This window comes from Haliaeetus albicilla, chromosome 8, assembly GCF_947461875.1.
Source record: "Haliaeetus albicilla chromosome 8, bHalAlb1.1, whole genome shotgun sequence".
NCBI classification, from domain to species: Eukaryota; Metazoa; Chordata; class Aves; order Accipitriformes; family Accipitridae; genus Haliaeetus; species Haliaeetus albicilla.
In genome coordinates this window covers 36685246-36703726 of record NC_091490.1, presented here as the reverse complement: position 1 = coordinate 36703726, position 18481 = coordinate 36685246, and the positions used below count along the sequence as shown (strand labels likewise).

General features: G+C 50.7%; 1 protein-coding gene across 1 annotated transcript; it reads right to left on the bottom strand.

Annotated features, from left to right (window-relative positions):
- Nucleotides 1-9648: 9648 nt before the first annotated feature.
- LOC104314143 (flavin-containing monooxygenase 3-like) lies at nucleotides 9649-17924 on the bottom strand. Its single transcript, XM_009913479.2, has 9 exons — nucleotides 17843-17924; nucleotides 17535-17676; nucleotides 15639-15827; nucleotides 15174-15336; nucleotides 13570-13712; nucleotides 13243-13442; nucleotides 12754-13112; nucleotides 12224-12296; nucleotides 9649-11386 (listed from the first exon to the last, which is right to left on the bottom strand). The coding sequence occupies exons 2-9, from the start codon at nucleotides 17664-17666 to the stop codon at nucleotides 11047-11049; spliced, it is 1599 nt and encodes a 532-aa protein (XP_009911781.2). The 5' UTR covers nucleotides 17667-17676; nucleotides 17843-17924; the 3' UTR covers nucleotides 9649-11046.
- Between the last annotated feature and the right edge of the window lie 557 nt (nucleotides 17925-18481).

Genomic DNA, 18481 nt, shown 5'->3' with positions numbered 1-18481 from the left:
CGGTGGTTGCACAACCAGGGTTATCATGGGAGGAGTGGCTGGACTGGACTCTTCTGCTGTCGTGCTGGGTGAGCCAGACAGTCCGGCTGATGATCCCTAAAGGAGCTTGAGTGCGTGGGAGAGACTGGAGTGGTCCAGATGTGTCCCACGGTCATGCAAGGAGGACACGTGTGTGCAGGGGCAGCTCCAGCTGTGGGATGTTTTCACTTGCCTCATGGCTGCTTTTCGAAAGGAAGCTGAAGCAGCTGACAGACAGCAGGGTTTTGGTAGGACTTTGCACCCAGGGCACATTCCAAAAAAAGAGAGCTGGTTTTGTGGTCACTGCTCACGGGACATGAAGGCTGCATCATGCCACTGGCCACACGTACAGCTACCGGTGGCAGGCAGGAGGCTCCTCATGCAAATTGGGAGAGTGTAAAATGGCCACAAATACCAGTGCACTAAGGTCCTAAGCACAAATAAAGTGGAAATGTTGGCTGAAATATCAATGCAGGACATAGCATTAGCACCCATTCAGGTATTTTCCAGGAGCAAATGATAATTGAAATAAAGGGAACAAGGCAGGCTTTGGACAGGGCTTTGCCTCCAGCTACTCAATATATTTAGGGGTGACTGGTGAGAAAGTATGAAATCTTTGCAAATGGATACAGCTGGACACAGAAGCCATGGCCAGACAGTTGATAGAGGACTGGGTCTTTAGGAAAAAAACAGCATTTAGAAAGAGACATAGTGATATTTGTGTCATGGGGATGACAGCAGATAGCAAACTGAGGCTCTGCAGTGTGAGCGCAGGGGACATGGTGAAAGCTGCCGGCCCCATCAAGGCATCACCTTGACACTGACAAAGGCAGTCCTGGAGTGATGGGCCCAGATTTGATATCAGCTCTTTAAGCAGTTTGAGTAACCAAGGAGGCTGCAGGGGAGGGGAAGAAAAAAACCCATCCGAGGTCTGCAGAACAGAGGGTGGTAAATAAAGCAGCTCCATCCAACAGAGACATCTGCTCAGAGCCTGTGTTCAGATCTGCAAAAGCACGAGATGGGCCCATAGCTGGGAGTTGAAACTAGAAGTGGAAATGAGATGCACATTGATAAATAAGGAAGGTAATTAGCCATAGGAAAAGTCTGCTGAGCTTTGTGGTGGACCCAGGCACTTGAACAAAACATGTTTGGTTTGTGGAGGGACAGGACTCCGCCCCTGTGCTGGGGCACTGCCAGGAGTGTTGCCACCCATCTGCAGCACCCACAAAGAGACATCAGCGTTCTCAGACTTCCCTACCCCAGGATCTCTTGCTGTTTCTGCCCAGTGCCTGGCTCCTGGGGTACTCTTGCCTCCAGAGTACATGCCCAGTCTGGGGCCAGCTGTGCCAGCCACGCTCCGGCACACCTTGGCAAGTGGTGGCTGAGACCGATGTGCTTGCAGGGGCTGGAGCCTGTGAAACCAAACTCATTCGAGTTCAGGTTTCAGACCACTGTCAGCAGCACGAAGGAACATTCAGATTTTGCTCTCCCAGGCCAATGGGACATGGTTACCAAGGCAAATGGGCAACAAGCCTTGCACATCTTTGACGCTGTTGGAGTTTGCACAGGCTACGTCTCCCAGCTCACACTCCCACTAGACCCTTCTCCAGACGCACAAAACCTTGCACCTGCAAAGCTTCTTGCCAGCACTCCACTCAACAAAAAAGAGTAGGGAGTCCACAAAGGCAAATATTTTGTTCTTTATGTGCTCCTGCTTTTGTGAGTTTCCCAGCAGGGATCCAAGCGACTCGCACTTAGAGGCACACTGTGGCAGCTTCCCAGGAGTGATGTTAGTGCTTTTAGGAGGGCAGTTCAGGGAAGCTTTCTAAAAGAACAAGTTGTATTTTGGCATAGATGAGCTACTGGCATAGAAATGGGGCCAGATACCTTTGCTGCAGCTGCTTACAGCAGTGGTGGCTCTGACCATCCCTGATGAGGAATCCAGTCTGGAGGTGCGGGACGAGAGTCTAGGTTAGAAACACGTCCAAAGCCTCAGTGCCCTGGGATTAAAACTCACTTTCCTGTGATCTGCCTCAGGCCTGTGGTGTTCCCCTCCACAAATACCCCTTCGGTGTCTGGACCAGGCATGTAGAACAAAGTATTAGTGGAGATGAACAATGTGATAGCAGGGAGGTAATTACTGTTAATTATGCACGTGCACATGCATGCCTAGGGCACAGAAAAGTCTTTGGAAACACACAGAGAAATTCTGGTTGCTTTACTTACCTCTGCTGCTGGCATGGTGGGGATGGCATCCTGGGACACATCTCTCCAGCTTCTCTCCAGGAACAGTCTGTGAGGAGCAGAGAAGAAAATAGAATAGACAACACAATAGTGGAGCTTTTTCATATGTTCTCAGGGCTGGAAAAATTCTTCATGGCCTGGTGTTCAAGCAGAGCATCCTTTGGTACCTTTGGACCAGTCCCCCTGAATTTCTGTCGTTGCGAAGACAGGAGAAGACATGGCCACAGAGGCCCTGTCCCCATTTCTGAGCAAGTGGGTTCTGCCGCCACCCAGTTGGGGAGGGTAGGGGGATGCTGCCATCATCATCGCACACACAAACTGCTGGGGAAAATGGGCTTTCACCAAGGGATGGAGTGAGGCCAAGTCAGGGCATGTAATTTGGGGAACTGTTTTACCACCTTCCCTCTACCCAGCCTGGGACACCAAACAGCTGGGTTTGTCCATGTCCTCACATGCTGGGGCACAAGACCTGTTAGATGCTGGGGGTGTATCAGTCATGGGGGACCACAGAGAGGGCCAGGAGCAGTAAAGAACTGGTGGTGGCTCAGGACAAGAACTGGGAATGGGACGTTCACACACCTGCCCCCGCTGGTGAGCCCCTTCTCCCCTTGAGGGCCAAAGCTTCCTGGCACTGGTGCAAGCCTGGGCTCTGCAATGGGCTTTTAATCCTTAAAGTAGAGGGAAGGAGAAACTTGATATATGCATTTAACCTTAATCAGATGGGAAAGGCACCTTCTCTGAAAAACTCCGGCACCAGTTTCATCATCTCTGTTTAAAATAATGCCAAGGAGGGGCAAATCTATGTACAGACAAGTCTCAGCACAGCCTGCTTTGCTGTTTTCTACCCTTGTGTCAGCAGCTTTTGGTGTGTGTCATGGTGAAGGGGGACAAGAAGAAGAAGAAAAAGTGGAGTTTCTTGTTAAGCCAGTCTCTAAGCAAAGCAGGGTCCTCACCATCAAGCAGCCGCTGCTGCCACACACACTCAGGAGCTGACGGGATGTGGGGTCTGGGCTCATCAGGGAAACACTTAATTTTCCCCTCTCCAATATTATCACTGCCTCCCCTTACTGACCAGAAGGCTTTAATCACCATTTCTTTACTGCACATGGAGGTGAGGCTGCCCCAAAGGTGGCTGTTGCCTCCCACTGCTTCCCATGAGGCTGTGGGATACTGCGATCCATGAGGTGAACAGAGGCTGCAAGCAGCTGCTGGCAGAAAAAAGTATTTCCCCACCTCCATTTCTTAAAGCCTGGATTTTGGCCCTGAAAAAAATTGCTTATGCTTTGGTCCCAAGGCCAAAAGGCAATTTCCTGCTTAAAAAAGAATAAGGCAAAACCTCTACCCCAAGCAGCAGGGACTGTTTCCCTATTTACTTTACTATTTCCAGCACATAGAGGACACTGGCAGTGACAAACACTGGCAGGACACTTACACTTCTTTTTAATCAGAGCTAGGTATGTTCAATATTTTGAACTCTTCCTGAAACTTCTCAAGAGACATCACTGTTAAGGAGATCCAAAGGATATGCAGGAGCAGATGGGGCCTGTAGCAGCTACTAGAAGAGAGGGATTTGCTTGCTAGGCAAGGAGGTCTCTGCGTGGAGAGCAGAAGTGTTTTACTTCAACGTAGTTGGCAAAGTTTAACCTGATTTAATAATAAGTCACCATGTTTCCCAGGCATGTAACCTGTGGAATTCATCAAGAAGAAGCTGCTGCCCTTGTTAAACCTATTGTGTTAATAAAGCTTGGAGAACTGCACTTTTTAACTTCTTGGGTTTGGAGGTTTTAAAATGTACATTTAAGAACTTCCCCAGACAGCTGCTTAAAAATCTTCACAAGAACAACCCTGATGGACACAGACACCCTCCCTTGCTGCCATGACACAGACACCCTCCCTTGCTCGCCATGTCTTTGTACCAGGACTCAAAGCAGATGAACGCATATACTCCCCAAGTACCATGGGAGATGCACCCAAATAACATGCAGCAGTAGGAAGGGCTTTAGACCCTCCTCAGCTCTTCTGAACCAAACCTCAGCATCAAGGAGTCCATCTCCATCATTTCACAGGTAAAATAAAACATAACTACTGAAGAGACTGTCAGAGCAAATGGGAGTTAAGTTAAGGTAACTTGTAAGCAAATAATCATAAGAAAGGGCTGTCTAGAGAGCACAGGGTTAAGACATGCACAGCCCGACCAGAAGGCGCCTTCCTACCACCACCACCACCAGGTGAAGTCATCCATCAGCCTTCAAGTGTTTTCAAAAATTCAGTCAGCGTGGCCGACACCTTTCTCTAAATATTGACCAAGCACCCAGGCCAGGCAGTTTGAATGCCTTCAATTCCTGCTGCCTTTCCAAGAGCATCTCCAGCAGAGGTGTGCCCGTGGCCGACATTCCCATCCCCCAGCACGGGGACACAGCAACACTCCTAATTCAGGCAGAGATGTGCTCCTGCACCACCCCAGCCTCCCACCTAGGAGCACTTTGGTGCATTTATTCCCAGAAATAGGTTTTTTTTAAGAGGACAAAATTCCCGACACTATGCAAAGCAAGCCTCTTGGACCACTCAGAAGTACCTCGCTGAGGAGCCAGCACAGGCACTATGACAACGTGTTAGCTCACATCAGCTGGCAGATCTTCTCTCATCTCTGATGGCTTCACCAGACCCTAGGAGACAAGATGGGGAGGGACCTCAGGAACATCTGACCCATCTTCTCCTCCAAAAACAGTTCTGACTGACCTTTACCACCTTGTTTCCTTCACCTGTTTTAAAAACCTCCCACCCAACTTCATGCTTGCTTTTGGAGTGGCTGTCAAGTTTTCTCTTATCTCCACAGCAAAGACAAGCTGTTAGCTAACATTTGGAGATAACTGAGGAGATTTTGCAGCACCACGTCTCCATAAGTTTAAATGGGAACTTTCCAGATTAAGTTGATAGAGGAGCTCTGACTGGCTCATGTCTTGGCTTGCTAATTGGTCTGAGAAGCTGCTGAGCACTCACAGGTGGTCCTGGGGCCTTGGGGCTGCTCAGCACCACTGAAGATTAGCCCCCCTGGCTGGTGTTTCCTATTTATATTCTGGAAATTATTTTTTATGAGGAAATTGTGCTGCAGGGGTCAGTGTATTTCTCTGAGAGCTTCACCCAGCTGATGAGATCAGGGTTGGGAGAGGTCGGACCACCGTGACTGAGGCAGTCAGACTGCAACTAAGCAAATGGACTGATGGCTTGAGAGGGTGGGTGGCAGGAGGAGAAACAACAGCACTGAGAGGTGCAGCAAGGAGATGTGATGCTGCTGGGGGAGCTTGTGAGCCAAGCTCTGCCCCTTTTGTCCCCTCTGACTGGAAGGAGGGGTGGAAAGAAAAGAGCCTGAGGCCTCCTGTTTAATCCGTACAACATGGTTCTGGGAACAGGAGCAGTGACATGTGGAATAACCTGGCAATAGCTGCTTCTAATGAATATCTTGATCTGAATCAGACCTGGGACAGGCAAATCCTAAGACCAGCCACCCCATATCTGCCTTTTCTAAAGCAATAGCAGCTCTCCAGTGCTTCCTTCTGACAGCCCAGTCCTCACCCTTGGGGAAGGACTCCCATGATTTTGTTCAGGTTGCAAAATATGTAATTGATCTGACAATACAAGAACAACAACAAAACCTTTTTTGTCTGGAAGGATTAGTGTCCAGCAAGTAAATAATGGGTTAGTCAGGACTGGAGACAAGGATACTCTCCTGTTCTATCTTCCTAGGGATCAACTCCTCCATCCCCTATGCTCAGAAATACCTGTAGTGTGGGACTGGGCCACAGTACGCTTGCTTGTGTCATGTTGATTGCAAAACACAACAAAATTTGTGATAGCAAATCCATAATAAAAATATTTTCCTCTTATCTAAAGAGAAAGTGTGGCCTGAAGTGGTGTTGGTCTGCAGGACACAAACCCCAGCATTTTCATGCTCTGTATTTTACAATAATTCTGATCATCACCGCTGTATCTGTTTTCCCTGAAGACGTTTTGAAAGATCACAGCATTGCAAAACAGAGTGTCAGCTCCAGGAGGTGACCTTAGTGTGAATGGGAAGGCACTGCTGGGACTGCCTGGCAGGGACCGTTCTGTCTGCTCTGGAGAGGTCCACCTTCTCCTTGGCAGCTGGGAAGAACCCACCACCATGTCCAACCCCAAATTCCCCAGACTAAATGCCAAAACGGTCTTCCCTTCGAATCCCTGTGGGGTCTTGGGGAATATTGGCCCTTAAACTTCTCAGTATCTGCAAAGAGAAGAGATGGAAGGAGTGTCCAGGGCTCCAGGAGTCTTGAACTGCAATATTCAGCAAAACTTTGGGTACAGCATAAAAACCCAGGGTGCTGGGACCCAGACTTTGGTGGTGGTGACATGGCAGATTATATATATTGGGTCAGGAGACTGAGGAAATGTGGGTGAAGCCAGGGCTGAGCTCAGGGGTCTGTTTCATTGCTTGCTTCAGGACCACTGCGTTACAGAGTAACCTTTGCCTGAGCTTAGACAGTTCACGGGAAAAACATCCGTCCTTGAAAAAAAATGAGCTACGATATCGCTTCGGTAAAGAAGAGAATGAATGCAGTAAATGTAAGTTTTCAGGAAAGCATGTAAATGGCCTGTAAAAACTATTGAAACATTGCCTTGCTGCTGCTGAGACAGCAGAAATGGGAGCCGGCCTTTGCTAAGTATTGCAAAAGAGCCACATTATTTGGCAGACATTAAAGATAGCTAGAGGAGGTGAGCTGGGAACATGTGTTCCTCCCCGACAACTCTCCTGCAAAATGCAGCATCACATGGTGATGGGACCAGGTCAGAAACACATCACCCCCCACCCCCGCCGCCCTCCTCTCCCCCAGATAAAGACTGCAAGCTCAGAAACCATCTCCCAGCACCCCGTTTCCCAACGCCACACACAGGACTTGCACAGCACTGCTGCTGCAAAATGGCAGGGACATGCATGGAAAAAAGCTGGGATTATGAACAGCCTTTTTGCAGTAAACCCGGGCGGCACCCCCTGCCCTGCCCACCGGGTGGGACTTTGCTGGCATCTCCAACAACGGGCTGCAGCAGGGATTTATCTGGTGAGAAAGTGGGGAAGAAGCTCCAGCGGTCTCTTTTCGCAGTCTCCCCTTCAAGACAGGTGGACTTTTCTGGAGAAGCGTGTGAGCAGCATAGCAACCCATCTAGGGACCATGGGTCTGCATCGCCTGCCTCCTGCACTGGCTCCCAGTAACAGCTGCACGGTCTCCAGGAATATCGTCAGTTCTGGGCTTTACCAATGAAACCAGAAACACAAGCATAAACAGCTGTGATATATTTTCAAAGGTCCAAGTCTTGTTTTGTGAGGCATAAGGGAGGAATAATCCAATAGCGGTGAATCATCTATCTCGTGTCACGCAGCATTTGTGTCAACAGCCAAGTACAGCTGCTGTAGCCCAGCTGTAGCCCTATGGCGTTGGATGCAGCACCAAGGTATTGGAAGGGGACGATGCTGGCTGAGCATTTGGGCTGTTCCTCTGCTTTTCCCCAGACCATGCAGGACAGTGTCTTTCCAGCTTCATAGCGAACCTCTATTTGCTTCCAGCCAAAGACAGGCTGAAGGATTTGGGTTCAGCCCTTCCAGCAGGCCATAGGCTGGGTCCCAGGCACCAGCAGCCCTGGCTGGGGACAGGTCAGCCATCTCCCCGGCTTCCCACCTTACAGCTGCTCGGTTGGTATTATTCTGCAAATAACTTCCCCATCTGGTACATATGCAGCTTGCTAACCCTGCTCCTAGACATGTGCTTCTAGCAGTACTCTATAAACAGCTTTTACCTTGGATGGACTCCAGCAGGACGTATGGATGTATATGGTGATCGACACCAACCATCACAGCATCAAAAGTGGCCAGTTCCTCTTTCCCATTAGTTTCAGTGACAACAACCCACTGGCAGGTGGTTGAGAAGTCCTGGCATTTTTTTTTTTTTTAATCCTGATGACTGTAGTCTGATAGGAAACCATAGCAAATACATCAATACGTAGGTCCCCGCACGCTGTGTGATGCCGACACAGAACAGGCAGAGCTGGGTGCTCAGTTGTGCTTCCTATCCTCACTTGCCCTAAAATAGCCAGGCCAGCTGTGAGTAACGGGTCAGCTAGGGCCCTCCTGGCTCGTTCCCCTTAATTAGTGGGGGATTTCTGGGAAACAAGCATTTACTGACCCACACAGGGACAGAGAGCCTGGCTCCAGTGGCATGGTGCATGGGGAGCAGACACCCCCCGGCACCAATGCTGTTGCTTCCCACTGTTTCAGCAAGCTCTGGGCCATGGGAGGGAGGCTGGGCTGGCAAACTGGTCCTTGCTAGGTGGAGCACTTGCTCCAGCAAAGCAAAAATAATTGCCGTGGTGTTTGGTCTGCAGGACACTGTGCAGAATCACTTGATCTTCACCCAGCAGCTGACCTCGGTACTGGCATCCCCAAGGCATCCAGCAGTAGCAGTGTCATGCAGTGCTGGCTAAAATTCTGGCTTTTTGGAGCAAACTGGTGATAGGTGAAAGTATCATGGGTGTTTACTGATTTTGCATGTGTAAAATAATCAATTGTTCAAACAGCCCAGAAAGGTGGAAGCTAGTGTAAAAGGAATCATAGGACACATGTCTCTGCTCTGCAAAGGACTATCCTGCGGCGCCCTTGTTTGCAGAGATGCTGTTGGATTTAGTATTTTGGCCCCAGGGTGGGTTTGCACACATGAGAAACAGCTGCAAAACAGAGGAATTCAGAAATAGCAGCTAGGTGTATCTTCCCCGTGATACTCTGGCCAGCAGTAACGCCCTGCAATCTGCCCAGGGAAAAGTGTTACAGCCAGAGTGCTCTCAGCAGCACAGGCACTGGCTGTGACCTCATGTCAGATAACGATAAGGTCATTCAACCCATTTTGCAGATGTAAGCCAGCACCAGAGAGCCCTTGTGACAGCCTGGCCCACATTAATTTATTGACTGCACCTGAGGAAGAGGCCCCACCCTGCCAGCACCCCAAAACCCATCTTCATTCATTCCCTGACATCATCTCTGCTCACCCCATTGGCACCCCAACATGTCCCCTGTGCATCCCACAGTTCCCAGCACCACCACCAACTGCTGCCTCTTCTCCCTACTGCCCTTTCTTTCACATAACGTGGTACTTTGGCTTCCAAAAGGCAAGGGCTCCCAGCCCCCATTGCATTCAATGTGGGTCCTGCCAGCACCCCACAAGCTCAGCACAGGGTAAGCAGCAACATTCCTGACCACAGCTGTGTCCTAGCTGGGTAACAAGGCTGCCATTATCAGCTAGAAAAAAAAATCACAGTGATACACCACGCACAGCTTGTTAATTGCAAAAGAATTTAAAAAACTGATCAGATGATGCCCCTATATTTTTATTCATGTTTCAGAGAGATGGTGCATCTGCAGTGTTTTGAATTGGATCACAATCATAGGAAGGGCTTGCTTCCCACCACAGGTACACATCATTTGGACTGGAAGAAATAAGAGCAGGCAAACCTCTTCATCTATTGGTAGGAAGAAGCATGTTAGCAGAGCACTTCGGCAGAGGCACTGAAAAGGGAATGGCAGGCATCCTCTAGTCTCGTTTCCGGGGCTAGAGGTCACGGTAATGATATTATTTTGCATTTACATGGTGCATTTCATAAAACCACAGAGCGTTTTGCAAAGCTATAGTTATTGCTGTATGGAGGAGAAAAGCCAAGATGCCTGCAGGCAGAGTGCTTCCCAGGGAGCACCGAAATTACACCACGGGCTGGTTCCACTCTCGGCAGATGCATGCAAAGAAAAAGCCCACAAGATCTGGCCACATCAGAAGTTCAGCAGCTCACCAGGATCAGTCCAGCTCCTCCCCACTTGCTCAGGTGAGGGTGGACCATGGAGGCTTTGTTCCCCACCTCGGGATGGGCAATTGGGCAGATGGCACATCCCTGTCACCCCTGGACATGCATTGGAGGTGGCCACAGAGAGGGGCACAGGTGCCCATCCAAGCTGTTGCTGCAGGGACAGTGATGCCCAGCACGAAGCGAAGCAGCTCAGAGAGGGATCTCTCTGAGGATGCTCTCGCCATGGCTGCAGCAGCTGGGGTGCTGGGTTACACAGCCCCAGCGGGACAGGGCATTTTGGCTGGCAGACATGGTTCATCTCAGCTTTCAGATGCTCACATGTTCCAGCAAAGTCCAGATGTTGTTCCGAGAGCTGGTGGGCTGTTTATATACCAGAGTATTCCTCTCCATATTTTAATCTGATCATTTTTTTTCATTTGGGCATCTTTTCCTACTGGAAAAAAATGTGGATGTTTTTCTTTACTTGTTATGAAAATTATTTTTCAGAAGGGCCAATTCAGGCAAGCTGGTTTTAGCCAGTACACAAGCTCTACACCGAAAATTTTCTTGAAAAACCAAACATGTTGACTCCAGTTTTCCACCAGAAAAAGAGACAGTAGGCAGGGAAATTTAAAGACATGTAGCAATGCACCACTATTTGAATACATGTAGAGGGACAAAATAACCAATGTTACTTACTGGGGGTGGCACTTACACTCTTTCATAGCCCCAGCTGAGAAACGTCCCAATTTTACCAGGCATGGAGATCACATCCGATTTATCAATGCTGTTTTTCAGGGATCTCTTGACGACTTATTTTCAGGTTAATGAGCAGGGCAGCAGCACGCATTGCCCAGCAGGAGAAAGCATCCCATGCACGTACACCGCTCTGTACTCCTGCATCCCTCCCCATCTCCCTGGGGTCCCTTAGCAGTAAAGGGCAGCAAGGAGGAGGAGGAGCAGGAGGAAGAGCACCCCTAGCATAGCCAGGCAGGGGAAGGCGGTGGGGACAGCGGGGGTGATGCGCGTCTGCGTGGCCCGCAGAGTTCGGTCCCACTGGGTGAGGATGGCCTTTCTGGCCCCGCTCCACTTCCCTGGGCCCATCAGCCGAAACTGGTAAGGGCTGCAGGGGCCAAAGAAGACCTCCAGGGCCAGCCGCGGGTCTGTCAGCAGGAGCTTCAGCACGTTGGGCTTCACACCGATGGCTGAGGCCAGCTCGTCCATGTAAGTGATATAATCCGTCTGCAGCGTGGTGCTGTTCCCATACCTTCCGGGGAGAGAGGAGGGGAAAAGAGGGGTTGCTTTAGGTTTTTCCCTTTGTTTTTTTAATTTTTTTTTTTTTCCCTTTAAGCACAGTTTGGGCAGAGTCTGTCCCCTGCTCTCCCCTGCCAAAGCTGGGGAGCAGAGCTGGCTGGGGGGCACAGCTCCAGGGGACATGCATCATTGCTGCTGTTAGTGGAGGAATCTGGCTCACAAGAAAACATTGCGTTTTGAAACTTCCTACAATGCAACGGTTTCTAAAAACAAAAGAAAACATAGCTTGAGCCAGGTTCAGCTTTCACTGGTTATACTCCTATTTTTAAAGTATTGCTTCACTATAATATCAGTTAGACTCAGAGAGGGGGAAAGCAAGGCACTTTCATGGACTTTATGAAACAAAAAAAAGGTCACTTTGAAGAATAATGATGGAAATGTTCTATTTCTGCTGGAGCCTCACCCTGATTCTGTGTGAATGAGAAATGCTTTTTCAGCCTGATAACGCTCAGTGATGGCAAATGAGCATTTTTAGACAGGAAATATTTCCATCATGAATTTTCCACCCGAACTTGCCTGATTCAGACCTCCATGGGGCTGGTGAAAACATATCCACTGACACCAGTGAGCTGGTTGGAGGTTCCTCATTGCAGAGGGGCCGCCTGGAGGTTAATTCATCTGAGACTCAAACAGGGCTTTTCAAAGGACCCTGCTTGTTTGGAGCTGCCTGTCCCTTGCTCACAAACTGCCCCCATGGCAGCTCACCCAGCACCCTCATCCATCCCACTTGGGGCTGAGATGATGGCAGGGCTCTTCTGCCAGCACAGGGAGACCCATGAGCTGCACTTACCACTTGAGCTTCTTCCCCATCTTCTCATCAATGTCATCCATCATCTCGCTGACTGGGGGGAGCGTGCACTGCCCTTAAAAGAGCAAGAAGAGTATCAGCAAAGGGACATGATGCCCAGGAGATCCCTCCTGCAGCAGGTAGGGTTTGCAGGGATCAGCTGAGCTCTTGGGTGCCTCTCTTCCCTTTGGTGTCAAGATCTGTGCTTGGGTCAAGCTTGGTTGTTGAGGATGTGACAACACTGGCTCTCCTGTCCTTTAAGTTATGTAGTGATGCCCAAGAGGCTCTTCTCCCCCAGGCAGCCCCACCATGTTGCCATCTGCAGTGGGCTGAGAAGTGACCTGCTCCCATGGTGCAAGCTACCCCATCACATAGGGATCCCATTATTGGTATTTCTGGCCAAACTCCTTTGTGTTCTTGAGCACTCAGGCACTGCCCTGATTTTCGGTTTGAACATGCACGTTGCTGCTGGGAAACACTACTTCCCATTGACAGAAAACAGACCTTTGCCCAGCACAAGCTCATCCACCTACCCTGAAACACCTTGACTGCCCAGCGGCACTGGAGGTCCGCTGTTGGGATGATGGGTCCAAGGGACTGGACTAGCCCAATGACTGCCATGGTTGGCTTCTCCAGCCGAGGAGGGAGGATGCCTTTGTAGAGGGTGACCTGATTGTCCCTGCTTTTGATGATGGAATCATCCTCCATGAAAGGGTAAGCATAACTGTAACCGGTGGCAAAGACTACCACATCGACGTCATCCTGCACAGTCCCATCTTGGAACAAGACAGACGTTTCTCTGAACTCCTTCACGTTTGGCTTAATCACCACCACGCCACAGGCGATGCGGCTCGGGAGGTCATCATTGAACACCGGCTCCTTGCGGGAAGTTCTGCAAGGGCAAAGGTGGTGGGGCTGTCACAGAGGTGGCTTCTGCTGCCAGCCCAGGATAGGCACGGTCCAGCCCCATTCCAGAACCAGCACCCCCAGGGGGGTTTGGGGATGGATGGCCCCACACATACCTGTTCAGTGGCATGAGGCCGAAGTTCTCATGCTTGAAGAACCGGTTCATGCCTCTCACGTACAGCCAGTCGCTGATTGCCCTGGGGAGGATGTTCCCCAGCCAGGTCCGGAAACGAGTGATGATCAGCATGTCCCAGGGGTAGCCCTCGTCCCAGACGCGGCTCATCACCCAGGACCCACTTCGGGAGCTCAGGTAGACCTGGGAGGATGGCCAGGTAGGGGTGAGCCACCTCCATGATGGCTGTGAGTCCCCAGGGCTGTGGCATGTGCTCAAGCAAATGGGGACCCCCCCCACTCCCCAATGACTCTGGTGCAGGTCCCCGTACCTGTGATGCCACGGCACTGAGCTCCACAGCAATGTCACTGCCCGAGTTGCCCAAGCCTATCACCAGCACCTTCTTCCCTCTGAACTTTTCTGGCTCCTTGTACTCTCGGCTGTGGAAGTAGCAGCCTTTAAACTTCTGTATTCCTGGGGAGGAGAACAGAAAGGGTCGTAATTCACCACAGGAATGAAAGGGAGAGGCTGTGCTGGCTTTGGCATCTCCCCTTCCCACAGATGCTGCTGGAGCATCCACCAGAGCATTTCTCACAGTAGTATATGTCTCCTGTATACAGAGGGATGCTGCAAACCCATAGTCAGATGAGATCACTCTCTCTTCATTCAATATTTAAACAGAAATAGTGTGCAAGCACAGGATACCTTTTCATGGTATTTCTGTACCCCAAAAGGGTACCACTGCAACCCCAACATCGCCTTGAGGTGCCTGGACAGCCACACTCCATCCCCTTGGTGTGGCTGTACACCCTTGTGGTAGTGAGCAACAGGGAAGCAGCTTTCATTTAAAAAAGAGAAGATGGCAAAGGACCTGAGGGCAGTTTTCCTGACCAGCTGATGCTTCAAGCCTGTGTCCTCCAAACAGACCCCCAGCACCAAATTTTTCTTGCCAGAGAGAAAGTTTTTTCCCAATAATGTGCCTGTACACAGAGAGAATGTGCTGGTTTGGGTTGGGATAGAGTTAATTTTCTTTATAGTAGCTAGTATGGGGCTGTGTTTTGGATTTGTGCTGAAAACAGTGTTGATAACACAGGGATGCTTTAGTTACTGCTGAGCAGTTCTTACACAGAGTCAAGGCCTTTTCTGCTTCTCACCCCACCCCACCAGCAAGTAAACTGGGGGTGCACAAGAATTTGGGACGGGACACAGTTGGGACAGCTGACCCCAGCTGACCAAAGGGATATTCCAGACTATATGACATCAGCATGTAAAGCTGGGGAAAGAAGGAGGAAGTGGGGGACATTCAGAGTGATGGCGTTTGTCTTCCCAAGTAACAGTTACATGTGATGGAGCCCTGCTTTCCTGGAGATGGCTGAACACCTGCCTGCCCATGGGAAGTAGTGAATGAATTCCTTGTTTTGCTTTGCTTGCATGCACAGCTTTTGCTTTACCTGTTAAACTGTCTGTATCTCAACCCACAAGTCTTCTCACTTTTACTCTTCCAATTCTCTCCCCCATCCCACTGAGGGAGGAGTGAGCAAGCAGCTGTGTGGGGCTTAGTTGTCAGCAGGGGTTAAACCATGACAGAGGCAAAGGCTGTTGGGTAATGTGCATGACATTTGTACTAGAAATCATGGGAAAATGAAAAAAAAAAAAAATTATTTTACAAAATCCTTTTATGAAAAAACTTCTGTTAAAGGAAACAGCCTGAAGTACTTTTTTCTGGGAAAGATTAGCATTGTCCCTGCTTTGACATAGTTTGGATACTGAGTCTTTTTTCTTAAAAATACAGGTTTTGATTTCCTGAATGGACCCCCATCCCCCCAAACATTGCTTTCCTTTTAATGCTAAAAAGGTATTTTTTTCTAGGGAAGAACACTGTAATAGATTTGCCTTGCTTTGTCCCAGCGGATGAATTCCACACGCGCAGCTTACCTGGAAAATCGTCGAGGGGGAGGTTTGGGTAGACATGATGCCCAGAGCAAACCATAACAGCGTCAAAAACTGCTGTCTCTTCCTTCCCGTCTCTCTGGGTCACCACCTCCCATTGCCCCGTCACAGAAAAGTCAGGGCGTTTTTTAACCTTGGTGACCAGGGTCTTAAAGGAAACAAAAGAAAGAGATCCGTGGGTGTCTGCAGAGCAGACCAAGAGGTTTAGGGGGCCAGTGGAATTCAGAGGTCCCGGGGAGCCCTGGGGATATTTGCCCCTGCGATTTCATGCAGGCAGCTCTGGGGAGGGCGCAGAGAGGGGAGCTGATGAGACCTGCTTTAACAAAACCAGGAGTTTTTTCCCCAGAATATTTTCTCCCAAGATTTGGGAGACCCAGGCACAGAGGTGATGTCCCTCCAGCCCAGGCCCCCCCCACTACTCACTGCCCCTCTCCACTCCAGGCTTTTTACCTTGAACTGTATGTGCCGGAGGAGGTCAAAGTGCTCAGCGTACTTGCAGATGTAGTGCTGGAGCCTGGCGTTGTGCATGTAGTTGGGGTGGTCGTCAGGGAAGGGGAAGTCAGAGTAACACATCATCTCTTTGCAGGAGTTGGTGAAGACAGTGCGGTAGATGCTGGCTCTGCCTTCCTCTGCCTGGTCCTGGAGGGAGAAGAGCGTGGACGAGTCCCATTAAGGGGGACATGACCTGGAGCCCTGCACCAACTCCTCCAGGCTGGAGCCAGAGAAAACCGGCAAAGCCATCAAGCACAATAACCAAATAACTCTCTATGAGCACAGAAGTGTCCCAACAGGCTGGGAGGAGGGTTTGCATCACCCAAGGCATTTAGGAGCCAGTTACATGTGCATCTGCCAGGGAAAGTGGAAACCTCAGGGGAAGGGAGTGCTGTGGGAGGACCATGCCAGAGCCTCTCCACTGCACATCCAGAAAGCCTCAGGAGGTTGGCTGTGACACAGCTACACTCGTGCGCATGAACACATGCAAAATATCACAGGAGACAAATAAGGTGGGACCTCCCAGTGCCCAACTTCCTGCTGGTCTGCCTGTAAAGCTTCCAAAATCCCATGGGCACTCCCGGTCATCACTCCTTTGTGTACACGGTCTTGGCAATTGCACAATGAAAGGCAGAAGCCCGGCCAGGTGCATTTGCTTTGGTGCTGTGGCTTGGCTGCCCATGCTTTATGCAACTGCAGGGCAGGTCTGGCCAGGGACACGGATGAAGGCTTGTACCTACTGCTAGCAATGCACGTGCCAGCTGGCCAGTGTCCCGCTGACATCTAGAAGGGCAGGACATGAGGGATCTGCTGAAATCCCCAAGACCACTGCGCAATCAGTGGGGCCCAGGCTGGCTTGGTCCAGTCCTGCCCAAAATGGCCAGCCCCACGCTGTCCTGTCCCCATCGGGGGGGGGGCACTTGCTATGTCTGCCCTGACACTAGGCACTTAAGAGCACAAAACACAGGTAATGCATTTCCCTTTCCTCATGGCTTTGATGCCAGCACAGAGCTAGGAAAAATGCAGGTTTCTGCACTGGAAAATCCATATCTGAAGGTGGCCAAAAGATTACCAATTTCTAATAAAAGAAAAAAAAAAAACCCCAAGCCAGATAAGGAGCTGAAGTGATTTTGACTTTTCCCCTCAATGGTGATATTCTTTTCTGAAATTCTCTATCCTTAATATCAAAAAGTATTGCTAAACTTTCTGGAGGAATGTGTGGAGCCTTCCCCAGAAAAGACAGAAAACATGTGGTCCATGTTTTGAGATAAATCAAACATTTCAGATCATCCAGAACAAGCTTTCTGCCCTCCCTCTCTGCCCTGGGGTTTAACTTGTGCAGGCCCAATTCCTTCCCCTAATGGCACCCCAAGCTGCTCCTGCAGCTGTGATCACACCCCAAACTGTCCCCTCAGCCCCAGCTTGCTGGCAGGAAAGTGGCACAAGATGGCTCTGAGTCCAACCCTCTGATTATTCACTCGGGCTCCTCTGCGGCTCCGTGGTACATGGCCACTACATAAAAGCATGCTGAGGGCTACCCTGTGCACCAGCGAGAGCCCTGAGGGGTTTGCAACCCCTTGGCTGCAGAGAAGCTGTTGATTCCCTCTGTCCCTAAAGGAGCAAGGATGGCATTTCAGAGGGGACTTGGCTTGGCTGAAGCAGGTGGCTCAGCGAGTCAGGGGATGGCTAGGCTGTTCCCAGGGTGAGGGAGGAGACCTGAGGACCTGTATTGAACCAGTCAAGCCCTCCCACATGCAGCCATCAGAGCAAAGCAAGCGGGTGCAGGCACGCAGGGTGCCAGCGGGTGCAAGTTTCCCCAGCCAGCTCTGAAACCAGGCACCCAAAGCCACTCACCGTGTAGCGCCAGAGCCCCCCGATGTCCTCGCTCTGCTCGAAGCAGGTGGGCTCCAGCCCTTCTTCCAGGCAGCACTTGATGGCCGCCAGCCCACTGACGCCTGCGCCCACCACCGCCACGCGCCGCACCATGCTGTCCTGCCTGCGGGAGATCGTGGCTGTGGTGGAGCGGAGACAGGCCAGGCACTTTGGCCGAGGTGGGTCTGCAGCCCCCAGCAATGCCCTGCGGGAGCAGGACACCCCCTCCCCAGCACAATTCCCCCAGCTCCTCAAGTAACCCGGGGGGTTTCTTGCTGATCCTTGCTCACCTGCTTCCCGTGCAGCCCCAAGGTATGTGCGTAAGAGTTTTGGGCAGGGTGGAAGAGCTTTTCCCGGTACCCAGGGGCTCTCTCAGGGAGACGACCAGTGGCTTAGGAGGAGCTCCCCCGGAAAAGCAAAGCTCTTTTATGCAGCATTGCACAGGAGGCAGGGCCAGCGCCAAGGGGTTGTTTCAATGAGTGACTTGTGCTTTTTGGACTTTAGCAAGCCTGGAGTTGTAACATGAGGAGGAGCTGTGGGCACAGAGCTCCTAAATTAGGAAATAAAGTGTTGGACTGAAATTATTGCAAGATAGAGCCCGGGGTCACTGAGCAGTGGCAGCCACCTCTGGCCCATGGGACGAGCAGCATCTCTCATACGCGTGCCCACACACACCTCTCCAAAATGGCACGGCGATGCCTCTGTCATCAAGAACAGCAGGTAGGACCAGGCTGCCCGACCTCGCCCCACTATTCCACCCCAGCACTGCAGTTATTCCTCTGCAAAGAGGGCAGCTGGCAGTGCCACCCCAAGGACAAACCACCCCAGCATTGGGCAGGTTCCTGTTCAAAGCACCTGACCGCTTTCCCTGCTTCTAATAAATGGGGTAAGCGTGTTTCAGAGGACATCTGCAGGGCAGGACAAAGCAC

Bases quoted from the DNA above. Each gene is read 5' to 3' on its own strand.
- LOC104314143 (XM_009913479.2), bottom strand. From the start codon at position 17,666: ATGGTGCGGCGCGTGGCGGTGGTGGGCGCAGGCGTCAGTGGGCTGGCG. The intron at 15,828-17,534 runs GTGAGTGGCTTT...TTCTCCCTCCAG, and splicing joins GGGGGCTCTGGCGCTACACG to GACCAGGCAGAGGAAGGCAG. The intron at 13,713-15,173 runs GTAAGCTGCGCG...TCTCCTCCCCAG, and splicing joins CCCCCTCGACGATTTTCCAG to GAATACAGAAGTTTAAAGGC.